This window comes from Mercenaria mercenaria, chromosome 2 (assembly GCF_021730395.1).
Source record: "Mercenaria mercenaria strain notata chromosome 2, MADL_Memer_1, whole genome shotgun sequence".
Taxonomy (NCBI): Eukaryota; Metazoa; Mollusca; class Bivalvia; order Venerida; family Veneridae; genus Mercenaria; species Mercenaria mercenaria.
In genome coordinates, this window is record NC_069362.1 from 71025948 (window position 1) to 71041613 (window position 15666).

At 37.3% G+C, this 15666-nt stretch overlaps 1 protein-coding gene across 8 annotated transcripts in view; it reads right to left on the bottom strand.

Moving 5' to 3' along the window:
- LOC123564261 (unconventional myosin-XV-like) overlaps positions 1–15666 on the bottom strand; it is a 57454-nt gene that overhangs the window by 22178 nt on the left and 19610 nt on the right. For 5 of the 8 annotated variants that reach the window (XM_053536876.1, XM_053536873.1, XM_053536875.1 and 2 more), the window contains 15 exons: positions 15127–15260; positions 14491–14589; positions 14116–14190; positions 12605–12765; positions 11883–12052; positions 11223–11502; positions 10103–10790; positions 7621–7800; positions 6809–7067; positions 5956–6530; positions 5175–5304; positions 4269–4531; positions 3382–3517; positions 1970–2091; positions 1558–1673 (listed from right to left, as the gene is read on the bottom strand). In XM_053536876.1, the coding sequence (XP_053392851.1) occupies positions 1558–1673; positions 1970–2091; positions 3382–3517; positions 4269–4531; positions 5175–5304; positions 5956–6530; positions 6809–7067; positions 7621–7800; positions 10103–10790; positions 11223–11502; positions 11883–12052; positions 12605–12765; positions 14116–14190; positions 14491–14589; positions 15127–15260 (3388 nt within the window). The remainder of the gene's footprint in view (positions 1–1557; positions 1674–1969; positions 2092–3381; positions 3518–4268; positions 4532–5174; positions 5305–5955; positions 6531–6808; positions 7068–7620; positions 7801–10102; positions 10791–11222; positions 11503–11882; positions 12053–12604; positions 12766–14115; positions 14191–14490; positions 14590–15126; positions 15261–15666) is intronic. The other 3 variants (XM_053536878.1, XM_053536874.1, XM_053536877.1) reach the window with 3 other exon arrangements.

Genomic DNA, 15666 nt, shown 5'->3' on the forward strand with positions numbered 1-15666 from the left:
AGTGACCCTAAAATCGTTAGGGGTCATTTACTCTGCATGAACAATCATCCTATGAAGTTTCAACATTCTGGGTCGAGAGGTTTTCAAGTTATTGATTGGAAATGGTTTTCCATGTTCAGGCCCCTGTGGCCTTGACCTTTAACAGAGTGACCCTAAAATCGTTAGGGGTCATCTACTCTGCACGACCAATCATCCTATGAAGTTTCATCATTCTGGGTCAAGTGGTTCTCAAGTTACTGACCGGAAATGGTTTTCCATGTTCAGGCCCCTGTGACCTTGACCTTTCACAGAGTGACCCCAAAATCATTAGGGGTCATCTACTCTGCATGACCAATCATCCTATTAAGTTTCAACAATCTGGGTCAAGTGGTTCTCAAGTTACTGACCGGGAATGGTTTTCAATGGTCAGGCCCCTGTGACCTTGACCTTTAATGGAGTGACCCCAAAATCGATAGGGGTCATCTACTTTGCATGTACAATCATCCTATCAAGTTTCAACATTCTGGGTCAAGTGGTTCTCTAGTTATTGATCAGAAATGGTTTTCCATGTTCAGGCCCCTGTGACCTTGACCTTTGATGGAGTGACTCCAAAATCAATAGGGGTCATCTACTCTTTATGACCAATCATCCTATGAAGTTTCAACATTCTGGGTCAAGTGGTTCTCTAGCTATTGATCAGAAATGGTTTTTCAATGTTCAGGCCCCTGTGACCTTGACCTTTGACGGAGTGACCCCAAAATCAATAGGGGTCATCTACTCTTCATGACAAATCATCCTATGAAGTTTCAACATTCTGGGTCAAGTGGTTCTCTAGTTATTGATTGGAAATGGTTTTCAATGTTCAGGCCCCTGTGACCTTGACCTTTGACGGAGTGACCCCAAAATCAATAGGGGTCATCTACTCTTCATGGCCAATCATCCTATGAAGTTTCAACATTCTGGGTCAAGTGGTTTTCTAGTTATTGATCGGAAATGGTTTTCAATGTTCAGGCCCCTGTGACCTTGACCTTTGACGGAGTGACCCCAAAAACAATAGGGGTCGTCTACTCCAGCAGCCCTACAACCCTATGAAGTTTGAAGGTTCTAGGTCAAATGGTTCTCCAGTTATTGCTCGGAAATGAAGTGTGACGTACGGACGGACGGACAGGGCAAAAACAATATGTCTCCTGGGGGAGACATAACTACAACACTTAAACTTAACATGTTATTTTGTTGCAGAGAGGAACCTGATAGTATGATGCAAAACTGTTTCATGAAAATGTGATATACTGTGATGTATCCTTCAAATGTTTCGTATAATTACAATTCCACTGACAACCTTGTAAATGTTTTGCATGAATAAAAAAAAATATACTAGAACGTTGAAGCCCAAAGTGCAACAATGTCAAGCCCATTATTTGTTGATACACCACCTGAAACAACTGAAATGACTCAAACAAAGCGGGCTTGACAAAAATACATGTCTTTTTGCACACACATTCATAAGTATATGCAAGATTGCTAACTGCTTAGATCCACATCTTGAGATCGATGTAAGAAGGAAGATGTATAACTTACTTGATATGTTCTATCACATCGAGGTAATCTTCTACCAGATTTTTCACTCTCTGGACCAGGTATATACCTGAATGACTTACACCAACATAGTGTATTCCTGCAAGATGTCCACTTGACTGAAACAAAACGTCAAATCAAGGTTTGTTTATTAATTATAAAAGTTAGATTTTTCTGAAATTTACTAAACATCTGGGACAAAAACAGGTCAGACTTCTTGCTTTATTACTTTTAGTTTTCCTATTCCCATATGTGATACAAGCATTAATAGTTTTATGCATATCTACTTTTAAAGTTTTGAAGATCTAAAAACTGACCCACACTGATTTAAATGTCTTCATAAACTGAAGATTTCTTGTTTTTATTTTACGCTTAAAAATCAAGTATTTCAACATCAAATGAACAAAATACATACAGCAACAGGGAAGAGTCGACAGAAGTATGTTGGCCATTCCTTTGCTGTATCCACAATGATTCTCTTCACCTGAGGCTTGAACGTCCCAGTCAGGTAGTTACCCGCATTTATACCATGGCTCTCTGCAAGTGACCATTGAATATGATATGCATTAATCAATTTACCACTCTTTTAAGAAATTCCATATCAAAATCGTAACATTTTGGCATTTCATTTTTTATAGTTTTTTCATTTTCATTCTATCAAATTTTATTTTGTGATAATGATAACAAAATAATGTTGTTCACATAAACTTTGGAAAAAGGAGTTGTCCACTCAACAACATGGTCCTGGATTCAAACATAGAGAAGTAACAATAGGGTACATCCTGAGGATATAAATGAGTATGAACAGAGTTCAATCCTATCTGACTGACTACTGAGAGTACAGTACAATCTGACTGACTATTGAGAATACAGAGTGAAATCCTACCAGACTGACTATTAGGAGTAGCATAAAATCCTACCTGCCTGACTATTGACAGTACAGAGTACAATCCTACCTAATTGACTATTGAGAGTACAGTACAATCTGACTCACTATTGAGCATACAGTGTAAAATCCTACCTGACTGACTATTGACAGTACAGAGTACAATCCTACCTGACTAACTACTGAGAGTACAGTACAATCTGACTGACTATTGAGCATACAGAGTAAAATCCTACCTGACTGACTGTTGACAGTACAGAGCAAAATCCTACCTGACTGACTGTTGACAGTACAGAGCAAAATCCTATCTGACTGACTGTTGACAGTACAGAGCAAAATCCTACCTGACTGACTGTTGACAGTACAGAGCAAAATCCTACCTGACTGACTATTGACCTGACTGACTATTGACAGTACAGAGCAAAATCCTACCTGACTGTGACAGTAACAGCAATCTACCTGACGATGTTACAGTACGGGCAAAATCCTACTGACTGACTGTTGACAGTACAGAGCAAAATCCTACTGACTGACTGTTGACAGTACAGAGCAAAATCCTATCTGACTGACTGTTGACAGTACAGAGCAAAATCCTATCTGACTGACTGTTGACAGTACGGAGCAAAATCCTACCTGCCTGACTGTTGACAGTACTGACTGTTGACAGTACAGAGCAAAATCCTATCTGACTGACTGTTGACAGTACAGAGCAAAATCCTATCTGACTGACTGTTGACAGTACAGAGCAAAATCCTACCTGACTGACTGTTGACAGTACAGAGCAAAATCCTACCTGACTGACTGTTGACAGTACAGAGCAAATTCCTATCTGACTGACTGTTGACAGTACAGAGCAAAATCCTATCTGACTGACTATGGACAGTACAGAGCAAAATCCTATCTGACTGACTGACTGCGGAGAATTCAGAGTAAAGTCTTACCTAGCATTCCCCTCATTTTGATTCTTTCGTCTTTGTTGATCCTTATACATCCATTATTGTACACGTCCTGTACCACCTGACAGAAGACAAGGTGTAGTGCCAACGGATTGTCCAGCCTCTCTCCTGGCATAAACACCTACAATATATCCAAATTACCTTAACAAAAGTTGTACTTTACTTGTTATGCCAATTATGAAATAGCATTGTGCTACCAAATTACTACTTAAAGGCGTACGCTAGAATTCCCTGTATATGAGATGGGCGAAAATTTTCCCAATAACAGAATTTCTTTAAACTTGGGATATTGAAGGACAATCATCTAAGAAACAAAGAAATGCAATAAAAATCATAGGTCACCGGATTCGAAAAAGAGTTATCTGCCCTTGAAAACGTCATTTTTGGGGGAAATGCCGTTTTCAAGGGCAGATAACTCTTTTTCGATACCGGTGACCTATGATTTTTATTGCATTTTTTTGTTTCTTAGATGACTGTCCTTCAATATCCAAAGTTTGAAGAAATTCTGTTATTGGGAAAATTTTCGCACCAAATTCTAGCATACGTCCTTAATGCAATAATCTAATTATGAATATTACAACAGAAAAATTTTGTCTGAACTTGTAATCATGACACATACATTTCTTCTCATTCCCTTGTTAAAATTTTACCTTTAGCATGCAACAATGTTAGATCTTTCACATCTGGTAACATTTTAAAACAGTATGAAAAGTTCCATCAATAATGAAAAATTCTAGAAATGCTTCATCTAATATTTGGCTGTAACAAACTTCAAGTGCACATACACAGTCAGTGTTATACAACTGAATCTGTATGTGTGAAAACTTGAATGTGTCTGTACATTAGATTTGTAGTGTAAAAATAGTAAATACCTCCTTTCTGACATGAAGAGTCCATGGTACGTTATGGTACATGAGGAAGGTATCTTTGTTCTGTCTGTATAGGTCAGTGATAACCAGCTCCAGTGATCTGTAGTCTATCACCTCGGGCTCCGGGGGTAGTGGTTCCTCTGTGGTAGTAATAACAGTTGTCTGGGTCTCAGTGACAGGCTCTGCCTTAACATACTCCATCTTTACATGATGGGTCTTTAATGGAGGCATCTTTGGGGGTGGCATCGCAGGGGGAGGTGGGGGCTCTATAGAATACAGCATGCATTCATACAACAACATGCAGTTAAATATAGATATCTACAACCAAACATAACAATATTACATTTCTCATCCTGCCAATTTTACAATGAGCATGTATCAAACAGCTGAGAATTATCCTTTTTAAGTTGAGACATAAGGATAGCTAACACCAATGAATACATGCAAATGATTATGTGTTATGGAAAATTCCAGATTACTGAATTATAGTATAAAATGCATCTTGAAAGAACAATTTTACTTGGTTCAAGTGTTGCAAACATTCAAACTGTCAAAATTGTAGAAAAGCAACATGGTAATAATATCATGCTTATCATACTAAAAACATGCAAGATATGTAATGACATGTTATTTCACTGCATATATCAAATTCATATATCAAACAGGTAAAGCCTATAACCTTTAGATAGCTTTACACAATCATAAAACAATACATTCCATTCCTCTGTTTAGTTATAAAATGTTTTTCAGTATCATAAAAATGATATAAAACTATCAAGGGAGACAATATTTAAATTCTTGCCAATTAAGTATTTGAAAACAAGTGGCATTAAGTGTAACTACATTTGTTTTATATTAAACTACATAGCTTATACAATAATATTATGTAAAACAGAGTGGTTTTCATACCTATAGATTTGGGTGGTGGCGGAGGAGACGGAGGTTTAGGTGGCTCGGGAGCCCCGCCCAGTTTCTGCTCGAGGAGCTGTAAGGTTGCCAGGTGAACTGTCTCAGCCAGCTGCTTCTTCTTGTGTTCCTGCTATATACATGCACTATGTTAAAATATGGTGTGTGGGCTAGTGCCAACTGAAGTGTAGTGTAATGTTATTTCATCTTGGACTGATAAGATTTTTCAATTTTCCAAACCCCAGCAATATGTATACGTTACTGAAGGGATACAGACAATATCCCTCACCCAGGACAAAATCATCCCTGCTCAGTTTGACCAAGATGGAAAAAGCACCTTCATTTTTTCTAAGTATATCCAAATTGTGATTTCATTCTGTTTAGCTTCATAATTATTAACTTAAAAACAGTAATCTTTTCATCTTCATTTAATCTTAAAAGTTTCAACAAAATCAACGGCAGGATTTTGTCAAACCAGAATAGTATTTCACAGCAGCATACAATTTCTACTTCTGAAGATCCTGGATGAAACAGGCTTAAACTGTTCATTCAGGATATTTGCAACTCAATAATACCTCCATGCCTACATTTTTACTGAAGTATATGACATGTCAACTACAATGTTTCAACTTTTCCTGTACTGAATTTTTGACAATAAATTAAAATAATAAGCCAGTTTCCTAGATGTGCATGAAATTACAGTCAAAGTTTATGATGGAACTCTTGATATAATACCATTATCTTTACAAAATGTTAAATTTTAAGTGTAAGTTACTTCACTCACTTTCCTTTCAACTTTAGGTGACTCTGGCTTTTTAATTACATTTGTTGGTCTCATTTTTTCATCCAGCTCTCTCTGCACTTTTTCGTCGATTTCCAGTCTTCCGACATCTCTGACCTTTTTCTCTTCTTTGTCCTGAGGTGGTGGCCACACTACTCTCCCAATACGCACAGTCCGTGCTCGACCTTTACGATCTCGGAAAGTAAATGTTCCTTTGTCTTGGTCAAAGGTGTCTGAATGGATGACTGGAGGAGGAGGAGGTGGTGGGGCCGGTGGTGCAGGGGCCATTCTAGGAGTCTGATCTGCAAACTGCACAGGGGGTGGAGGTGGAGTGGCAACCCTCTCATGAACAATTTGTCTTTCCCCCTGATTAGCATTAACTGTTTCTTTCTCGTAATGATGCTTGAATTTGAACACACGTTTGGCTCCGCTACTGTCTAACTCTTGAGTACCTTGCACAGTGATAGGTAGTTCCCGTCCCCCACTCACAGGGACTGGGGCTACCATCCGCGTCTGCTGGGTCTCACTGGTGAATGTTGGCTGTGTAGAACCACCAGCGAAAAAGCCAACTGCTGAAGCTGAAAATACAGATGGAAAAAAACTTGTATAAAACTTTAAGCAAATTCTATAAGCATTATCTGGAAAGACCATATACATCTTTATAAAATGCTGAACTATTTACTAAAACAAAAAGGTCAGTATTAATATTTCACATAGAAAGCAGACATATGAACAGAAAACCTTCTAATAACATTTCATCTGCAATAACAGGAACTACGACTGGATAAACGGCTTCACTGAAATTAGCACTGACTTTCTCCCTAGTTTATAACGAGCTAACTAAAAACAATTTTACCTTGTGGCGAGTTGAAACTTGCTCCTGGACTGACCACTGTTTGGGAAGTTGGCTGCTGTAGTTGTTGTTGTATTGCTGCCTGTAACATTTGTTGTTGCTGCAGCATCTGCTGTAACTGTTGTTGCTGTAAGGCAGCATACTGCTGCTGATTCTGCTGCTGTTGTTGCTGCTGCTGCTGTTGATAGGCAGCCTGTAACAAGGCTTGTTGTTGTCTTTGTTGCTGTGCAGCCTGGGCCTGAGCTTGAGCTTGGGCCTGAGCCTAGAATACAGTCGTACATATCAAGCAAATGGACAGTTTACAACGATCACTTTATCTGCAGTTTAACCCTTATCATACTGAACACAATTGATTCTGCCTTTGCAACCAGTGTAGATCATGATCAGCCTGCACATCCATGCAGTCTGATCATGATCTGCACTGTTTGCCATTCGGTCAGTATCTTTGTGGTAAAAACCCCTTTAAACAGTTAATGGGACTGTCCAAATTGAAAGATGGACAAGTTCATTATAGAAATTTAGCAACCAAGAGGTAAGTAACAGTCTTAACTGAGATGTAATTATTACTTGAATGTTATCATTTCCTCCATAACGTATGTTGCAAAACTTCTTCAGGTATAACACAGATTATTTGGACAACAAAATGCTTCTGCTGTCTTTCTAACATCAAAAACATTGACCAAATGGATCTATATAAAACTTGACACTTGAATAAACAATTGGTTACATTAGAACAAATGTATAACCTTAAAAGTAAAATACCTGTAACTATACAAAGTTTAATGCAGATTTTAAGAGAGAAAACAACAACATACGTAAGCCTGCAGCATTGCCTGTTGTTGAGCAGCAATCTGTTGAGGTGTTAGCTGAGGGGCTATACTGGAGGCGGACAGGTTGAGGTTAGGTGGAGGTACCATGTTCGGAAGCCCTCCATTCACAGGGACCTGCTGTAGAGGTATGTTGATACCTCCATTTTGTACACCACTAGGACCAGCCTGTAATACATAAATCTCATCTTCAATTTTGTATCAATTATCCTGACTGCAAATGAAGACTGTTTCCCTCAATGAAGCAATCACAGTTTTAGTCACCATTAGAATTAGAAGGAAAACTTCATTACCACTAACTTTGGCTGCCACAAATTTAGGCCTGGAAACTAAATGGAGGAGTAGCATTTACAAAAATGATTTCAATATAAGTTTTGTTTGCTGGAACTTGTTTTCTAAACATATTTATAATTTCTTATATACTGACAGGATAAACATGATTTCAAAGAACAAACTATGTTACCTCCTTTGAAGGATAGCAATATAAAGCATAGAAACATATACTGAAGTCTGTTAGAGCAATTAATGTAATAAATGAGTATATGTATGACAAGGTACGCATAGTCTGTACAAAGTTATATTATCACAATTTATGATTAGTCATTTGTCTAATATCTAGCACACCACTGGCTGGGATCTTGAAACACTCCAGAGTTAATTTTTGAAAAGTCTCCAATTTAAATTTGGCAGAAATTCAAAAGTACCTCAAAATAAAAATACATTGTACTCCAATAAATCCTTTCTGAAAAACAATTAATTTTTAGAACTGCCCAAAATTAATGTAGTGTTATACAGTATTTAACCCAAGAAATATAGGATATTTTTTACATCAATTTTATAATAATTTGATGAAACAAGAGCTGTCCGTAAGACAGCCAAGCTCGACTACTCGAAATTTTGTCCCAGAAGCAGGAAAATATTACCCAAAAAGGTTAAATATCAAAAGAGTTCTAAGTTCAAAAGGGGGAATAATTTGACCAAAATGCATATCAGTTATGGGACTTGCTGCTATCAACTAGTTTTATAACCCCGAAGGCACATGTGAAGTTTCAATTCAATATCTGCATTAGTTTTGGAGATAGAAACTTGCATGTAAAACTTTAACCAGAATTTTCAAAGTCCAAAAGGGGGCATAATTTGCCCAAAATACATGCCAGAGTTATGGGACTTGATCCAGTGAGGTAAGTAATTGATCTAGAAAAAGAAAAAATAAGTTTCAAATCTATATGCCTTTTAGTAATAGCTGTATGTACTTGCACGCAAAACTAACCAGAATTTGCTAAGTCCAAAAGGGGACATAATTTGGCCAAAATGAAGGTCAGAGTTATGGGAATTGGTGCTATCAACTAGTTTTATAACCCCGAAGACACATGTGAAGTTTCAAATCAATATCTGCATTAGTTTTGGAGATAATAACTTGCATGTATAACTTTAACCAAAACTTTCTAAGTCTAAAAGGGGGCATAATTTGCTCAAAAAACATGTCAGAGTTATGGGACTTGACCCAGTGAGGTTGGTAATTGATCTAGAAAAAGAAAAAATAAGTTTCAAATCTATATGCCTTTTAGAAATAGCTGTATGTACTTGCACGCAAAACTTTAACCAGAATTTTCTAAGTCCAAAAGGGGGCATAATTTGGCCAAAATGAAGGTCAGAGTTATGGGACTTGCTGCTATCAACTAGATTTATAATCCCAAAGACACATGTGAAGTTTCAAATCAATATCTGCATTAGTTTTGGAGATAGTAACTTGCATGTAAAACTTTAACCAAATTTTCTAAGTCTAAAAGGGGCATAATTTGCTCAAAATACATGTCAGAGTTATGGGTCTTGACCAGTGAGGTTGGTAATTGATCTAGAAAAAGAAAAAATAAGTTACAAATCTATATGCCTTTTAGAAATAGCTGTATGTACTTGCACGCAAAACTTTAACCAGAATTTTCTAAGTCCAAAAGGGGGCATAATTTGGCCAAAATGAAAGTCAGAGTTATGGGACTTGCTGCTATCAACTAGTTTTATAACCCCAAAGACACATGTGAAGTTTCAAATCAATATCTGCATCAGTTTTGGAGATAGTAACTTGCATGTAAAACTTTAACCAAAATTTTCTAAGTCCAAAAGGGGGCATAATTTGCTCAAAATACATGTCAGAGTTATGAGACTTGACCCAGAGAGGTTGGTAATTGACCTAGAAAAAGAAAAAATAAGTTTCAAAGCTATATGCCTTTAATTGATGGCTGTATGTACTTGCATGCAAAAACTTAACCAAGGTGTGACGCCGACGCCGACGCCAGGGTGAGTAGAATAGCTAGACTTTTCTTCGAATAGTCGAGCTAAAAATGGCCTAATTTACTTTGCTACAAATTCCTGCTAATTAATAGTCATGCTGATTTGAACTCACACTGGCTGTGAGCATTTGGGGAAATATAACCAATATGAATATAAACAAATTTACAGCAATAAAGATTACCTGAAACTGAGGTCCTGGTACACCATCTCCACCTCCTTTACCCCCACCTTTGAGCCGATTCTCAACTGATCTAGCGTCAGACAATCCATCAACATGCTCATTGAGGGCATTACTAAATACGTCCTCCACCCAGTGTGACCAGTCAGAATGTCCTGTTGCCACGGATACATTGTCCATAGACCCAGCATGGCGGTCATCTCGATGTGCTTTCCTGGCGATTTTATCAGCTGCACCCTGTCTACCAGTCACTTTTGTCATGCGTAAGTATCTCTGATTCAATTTGGTGTTACTCATGTCATCACCATTAACTCCATTATTATATCTTCTGTTCAAATGAGTTTGGGACAAATCATGCCCATTTTCACTAATATCTCCATTAACAACATATCCATTGGCTATTAAGTGTCCATTAGCAATTGGTGGGTTTGGTGCAGCTTTCCGTTTTGTGTATCTCAAGTTGAGTTTATTGTCCGACAGTCCATCAACACTAACACCATGTGGCCGTTTATTTAGCGCGCTTGTCATTGAGAACTCGACTCCACTCTCTTGTTCCTCCTCCCCTACACGTTCACCATTCACACTACGCTGTTTAATGCTGCGCTGCTCTATTTTTGTAATATCAATTTTCATTGGATCTGGTAGTTTGCCCTTTATCCGCATGTGTCTCTCACGCTCTGGGTGATGTGGTCTGGAAAAATACAAAGCTTTTCAAAACCATTCTTGTAACATTTAATTTAAAGGGTTTCAAATTTTAATCATTTATGCTAACAAACACAATCTATTAAACCAACTAACCTCTTCTGCACGATTAACTACCAATTTCTCCACATGAATAAGAGATGAAGGGTAGAATAACTTTAGACAGTCTTTTATCAATCTTCTTGGCCCCATGACTGATAGGTCTGTGCTGTCCCTATTGAGCTCAGCAGCAGGATTATAGTGTTACCAGAAATGCTCCTAAAGTAAGAATTGATTTTCAAACTTATGTAGAAACCAATAAACCTGTATTTTCAACTGGGAAAAAGGTGATTAACATTAAAACTTTAAGGCTTAGATAGGCAATAATCAACAAAATCATGCTAATATCAAAGTGGCCTTGAAAATATATATTAATACATACGATTCACTGTAGAAGGTTCTCTGCAGGGTGAGCGGTTCCCGTGTTCTATCAGAGGAGACAAGGAAATGTGACCTGCACACTGGGAACCCAGGTGGAATCTCCATCTCACTGACCAGGTCAAGGACATAGTCATATCCCATCAACTCGTAGTAATCCATGTCTTCCTGTAACACGACTGTCCAACCCATGTTGTTGTCTCGTAAACCTCTCTGGTTCAACAAATGCTTGGCAAATTCCTCCCCTGATGTCCACGACTCAACATGGCCAATCATGGTTGCATCTACAGGTAGCATAACTTATACTTTACTATACATACATATACAGGCCGACGGTTGTTCAAAATAAATCAATGTTTCTGCTTTTAACTATTTCATTGCAAAAATACTTCAAATATATGTTCTAAAAGTTTTGACCTCATCAGAATAGGCAATTATCTTATTCTAAAATCATGCAGATAATTTTCAAGGTAAAAAATATTTTCAGTATTCTGATACTCAGCAACTTTTCTGTAAAATGTATACTTCTTTTATCTTATAACTACCTTAAACAGTATACATCGGTAACAAGTTGCTATAAACGAACTGTACAAGCGATCAGAACAATGTAATAAACATGTGCAGTTTGTTTCTACAGGAACAATAGCAGAACTAAATAACTTACTATCAGCAAATCTAACTTCCAGTGCCATATTGGCTTTCCTTTGTGCTGCTCTCCACTCAAGGAGGCAGGGAGGGTAGACCCGACTGAGCTGTGGCTCAATATTGGCACACTGCAGGGCTCTGTGCTGACAAAACCACTTATATCCATCCAGACCAACATCTGATACATACCTGAAATACAATTTGTCACCTCCGTCATGAGTTTAAACTCAATGTTACACTTTCCTTCAATAAACTAATGTGGAATGTACAGTGAAACACAGCTCACTTGAGCATCAATGGTTCAAACACCAAAGCTCACACTAGCAATTCATGTGTGCATCAGGTGTATTCTTTATATTATTTTTTTGTTTTTGGATTGCTTGAAACCCTGAACAACTCATGATTCTGCCTTGTCACCGTGAGTGTTACTGTCTTGCTTTTATTTGTTTGTTCAGATATGAGTCTGTTCAAAATCAAGATTATATCATTACTATTAAGCATATCTTATGTTCCTTCAATAAAATTTTAATAGTTTTTAAAAGTGCAGAAAGTCAATCAGGTGTGTTACAAATCGGAGGTAAATAATAACTAGTCCCCAAGTTAATCTGTGTATCAATGGCAACCAACAAAGAGATAGAAAATCAATGAAACCTGACAGTAGAAAAATTAATGAAATATAAATGTATTAAAGTGACATTGGGTCTTTATATAAAATGTTGCCTCTGTACCCAGTAGACTTACTTGAGAAGGTATTTATATAGCGCTGGACTTGGAGGAAAGGCACTGAGAGTGTGAGCCATCAGTTGCCACACCTTCTCGGCTGTGTTGATTTTCTGGTTGTTCCACGTCTGGTTAGCTAACTGACAATATATCTCATCTCGGAGACCTTCATTTTGTAAACCCTAGGGTACAAAGTACATTTTTAAATAAACCTTCCTGAATACCTATGTGGTTATGGCTTTTCTTCTAAAATGACCATTTTCATGTAAATTTTGTTAAGACTTTTAATACACCATACTACAATCAAAGCTGTCTATTAACTGAACAGAGTTTTCTGCGATACAAAAAGGTAAGACTGTCAATATTATCATGTAAAGTGTACTGAGTCTACCAGATTGATTTCAATATATGTGAAGAGCACTGTGTCTACTGAACTGATTTCAATATATGTGAAGAGCCATGTGTCTATCAGATTGATTTCAATAATATGTGAAGAGCAATGTGTCTACCAGATTGATTTCAGTACATGTGAAGAGCCATGTGTCTACCAGATTGATTTCAATAATATGTGAAGAACAATGTGTCTACCAGATTGATTTCAGTACATGTGAAGAGCCATGTGTCTACCAGGTTGATTTCAATATATGTGAACATCAACCTGTATACTGGATTGTTTTCAATATATGTAAAGTTTTTCTTTCTGTTTTTGTTGGGTTTAACGTCGCACCGACACAATTATAGGTCGTATGGCAACTTTCCAGCTTTGATGGTGGAGGAAGACCCCAGGTGCACATTCGTGAATTATTTCATCACAGGCATGTACCTGGGTAGAACCACTGACCTTCTGTAAGCCAGCTGGATGGCTTCCTCCCATGAAGAATTCAATGCCCTGAGTGAGGCTCGAACCCACATCGGTGAGGGGCAAGTGATTTGAAGTCAGCGACCATAACCACTCGGCCATGGAGGCCCCTTATACATAAAGAGACTGATTTCAATATACATGAAGAGCAATGTGTCTTCTAAGTTGATTTAAGTATACATTGAACAGCTGAAACTCGTTTACTTGAATTCCAAGGGATCAAGCGTCTTACTTAGATAACCAAATTTGACTTAAAATGATATTTTGTGCATGTGTTTTGGGGACTGGACTTTATTTTCAGATAATTGAGCTTGAGATATAATGTTTCAACTGTATTTGAGGAGCAACGTGTCTACCAGATTGATTTCAATATATGTGAAGAGAAACGTGTCTACCAGACTGATTTCAATATATGTGAAGAAAAACGTGTCTACCAGATTGATTTCAATATATGTGAAGACGTGTCTACCAGACTGATTTAAATGTATGTAAAGAGTGTCTACCAGATTGATTTCAGAATATATAAAGAGAAATGTATCTACCAGACTGATTTCAATATTTGTAAAGTTCAATGTATCAACATTACATCTTCTTTATTGTTAAACTGCAGCTATAGAGTAATACTCATCTTTCTTCTTTAATAAAAATGTAATTCAAATCAACATCAACATACCAACTGAACTATATAATCAGCCATTGCCTTCTCCTGTCTGTCCCCTAGGTTGTTGTCATACATATACTTCAAGATCTGAAAAACAGCAGTGTTATCATAAAGATACAAAATGAAAATAGTGCATACATGCTCTGAACTTAAGTACTAAAATGAATTTGGCACTGATAGCTTATGGAGTACTTGGATATCAAATATTTATACTGTATTGAAACATTTCTGTCACTGATTCTGAAACTGTTCATTAAATCCAGGTTTTGCTATACAAGTATGGAACTTACTAAGTAAAGGTTTTACTGTAGTAAAAATTGTACGGAATTAAGGCTGTAGAACTGTTTCTAAAAAATTAAATAAAGTAGAAGATATGAGAACTATTACCAGTTTGAAGACAGACTGTGCCAATCTATTATTCTGTTCTCCCTGTACTTTGGTCAATGCTGTCCTGATTGGTTCTACACTTACACCCCAGTCAGGATTCTGTAAAAACAAGTGAATGTAGTATTGCCAAGAGAAAACTAGAAGGACATGGATGCCCCCACATACTGATCAATTTCATATCAAGGTTCTTCACCTATGCAACTTTGAACCCATTCCTTCAAAGAGTGTAAGGAGGGCTGAACAAACAAAATTTCTTTTTAGTGAGATTAACTAAGGGCAATAACAAGTACTAGATCAAAATCCCCTGGTAGATTACAGAGATATGGACCTGACATGTAAGTGCGAACAGATAAATGGAATGATGGAAAGATGGAAAAATGCAATCCCATTGCCCACAAAACTGATTTTCAAGCAGGTCTAATAAAGGCAATGTATTGTGTTATTTGGTTTTAACTATAACAATCTTCCTGTTCGAGTTTTAGCAGTCATAAACAGACACAATCAAACAAAGTCTGCTATTATCTTTCTTTGTTGGGTTGCAAATAGAATTTGCCTCGACTGTGCTCATTTTCTCCCAATGACATGTTAATGATGAAAATAGAAGAATATGAAAATGTCATAAAGAGACAAGTATACCTTGAAGTAGGCTCCAGCATATTTGCTGAATGCATGTGAGTTGATGTCACCTGGTAACCGATAGTTCATATCCATTGGAACAACATCTCCGATCACAGAGATAATCTGTCTGTCACTGTGTGGCGCTTTCCAACCTGACAATTTACAATGGTAATGAATAAACTTTTCATGTTGAACTCAACAGAAGGAAGAGAAAATTTCAACATCCTTCTTATATATTTAACCCTTAGCCTGCTGCAGGCGAATTTAACAGCCTTTGCAAACAGCTTGGAACCAGATCAGACGCCGATTAAATTGGCGTCTGATCAGGTTCCAAGCTGTTTGCTACTCTGCCAATTTTCTTCCAATTTTGGAGCAAATTGAATGAAATTCACAATTTTAGCAGACGACATTTCCAGCAGACGACAATTTATCTAGCATGCTAAAGGTTAAGTATCATAATAATTTTAGCACTTTCACAATTCCATAAAAACAACATTACAAATGCCCAGTCACATTTTCTCTTACAATGCGTACCCGGTTTGACTTAGTCCTTGCATC